This window comes from Cnephaeus nilssonii (genome assembly GCF_951640355.1).
Source record: "Cnephaeus nilssonii genome assembly, contig: SCAFFOLD_176, whole genome shotgun sequence".
Taxonomy (NCBI): domain Eukaryota; kingdom Metazoa; phylum Chordata; class Mammalia; order Chiroptera; family Vespertilionidae; genus Cnephaeus; species Cnephaeus nilssonii.
The window spans coordinates 21,605-23,062 of record NW_027645436.1 but is presented as its reverse complement, the minus strand read 5'-3'; the positions used below and the strand labels follow the sequence as shown (position 1 = coordinate 23,062).

The following is a 1,458-nucleotide window of genomic DNA, read 5'->3' as shown; positions in this document are numbered from 1 at the left end:
CCACTTGAAAATAGAAGTTAATTTAGATTTATTTATAGCCTCATTATAATTAAACAATAAAAGCTAGTTATTTTAAAGACATATCATTTACAATGTTAAAAATAAGTATCATAAAACTACAGCTTGAAATGCTGTCAGAACGTTTTTGAAGTGCACATTTTGTGGCGTTTAACCCTGCTTTTAACTGATGGAATTAAATGAGGCGTCTAGATATTATTGTTGGTTTTACTAGACCGGCCTAATTTTTTCCAGCCTCTCTATTATCTTTTCTTTTCTTTTTTTTCCAGATAGGTGAAAACTTGTTCAGTGTGTCCTCCGTGGTTGCCATGGCAACTAGTCTATCACACACAGCTAACCTTTTCATTCACTGGGTTGATATTGTCTGTAGGAGCATATTCCGAATTTTGTTTTCCTAGAGGAATCATAGTACAGTCATTAGCTGTCATTTTGGCATCTTTCTTTGAATTCTTTTTCTGTCCCTTTTGGAGTTGACTAGATTTGTAGGCTAAGGCTGGGATAGTGTTCACTAAAATTAACTGCAATGGTTTTTTATTTTCCTTGTACTGACACTGAATATACCGTGAAAAGGCTGACCTGTAGGTCTTGTTGAACAGGGTGTACACCAGCGGGTTCACTGCTGAAGAGAGGTAACCGATCCAAACGAACACATTGAGCAGGGCTCCGATGACATCCTCGTTACAGGACTCTTTGCAGATGACGGCCATTATGTTCGTGATGAAGAAGGGGCACCACATGACCACAAACAGGAAGAAGACGATACCCAGCACCTTGCAAGCTTTTTGCTCATTGCTGATGGACTGCATAGTCCTCCTGCCATAGGCCCCTGGCTCCCTGTGGATTGACCGCTGGAAGAGCTTTTCAGAAGACAGGGAGCTCTGAGGAAGAAAGCTGAAAGAAGCTAAGTTGGCCCGTGTGCCAAGATCACCCCCACACAAAGTAGCTTCTTTCTGGAGTGACTTGATGGTTAGAAAGTAGGTGATCACCATGATGGTTAAGGGGATGAAAAATGACACGAAGGAGCCGATCAGGACAAAATTATCGTCCGCGAGTAAGCAACTCCCTTCCTTAAAGACCTTGGAATCATCCTGTAGCCCAAAGACTGGGATTGGCATCGATATACCTGGAATTAGACAGAAAATGAAAAGTGATTATTAAGGAATTGAGTACACGAAGGCAAGAGGGTTGATACATAATGGTTGTTGTGGAAAGGATTTTATATCAACATTATTTAAAAGCTTAATATATACTTTCAGTGACAATTTAAAATTCCCTTGGAATTATTTCCCTTGGACTTAAAATTCTCTTGAAATTACTTTATATCAACATTGCTTAAAAGCTTACATCTACTTTCAAAGAAAATTTAAATTACTCTTGAACTTACTTATAGATAATAATTTTTATATTGTAACTGTATATTATCTTTACTAATAAAAGGGT

General features: G+C 38.1%; 1 protein-coding gene across 1 annotated transcript; it reads right to left on the bottom strand.

Annotated features, from left to right (window-relative positions):
- Positions 1–341: 341 nt before the first annotated feature.
- LOC307096633 (5-hydroxytryptamine receptor 2A) lies at positions 342–1,141 on the bottom strand (the record flags this gene model as incomplete). The annotated part of the gene is made up of 1 exon (XM_079800940.1): positions 342–1,141. A coding segment is annotated over one exon (800 nt), but the record flags the coding sequence as incomplete, so codon positions are not given.
- Positions 1,142–1,458: the final 317 nt, after the last annotated feature.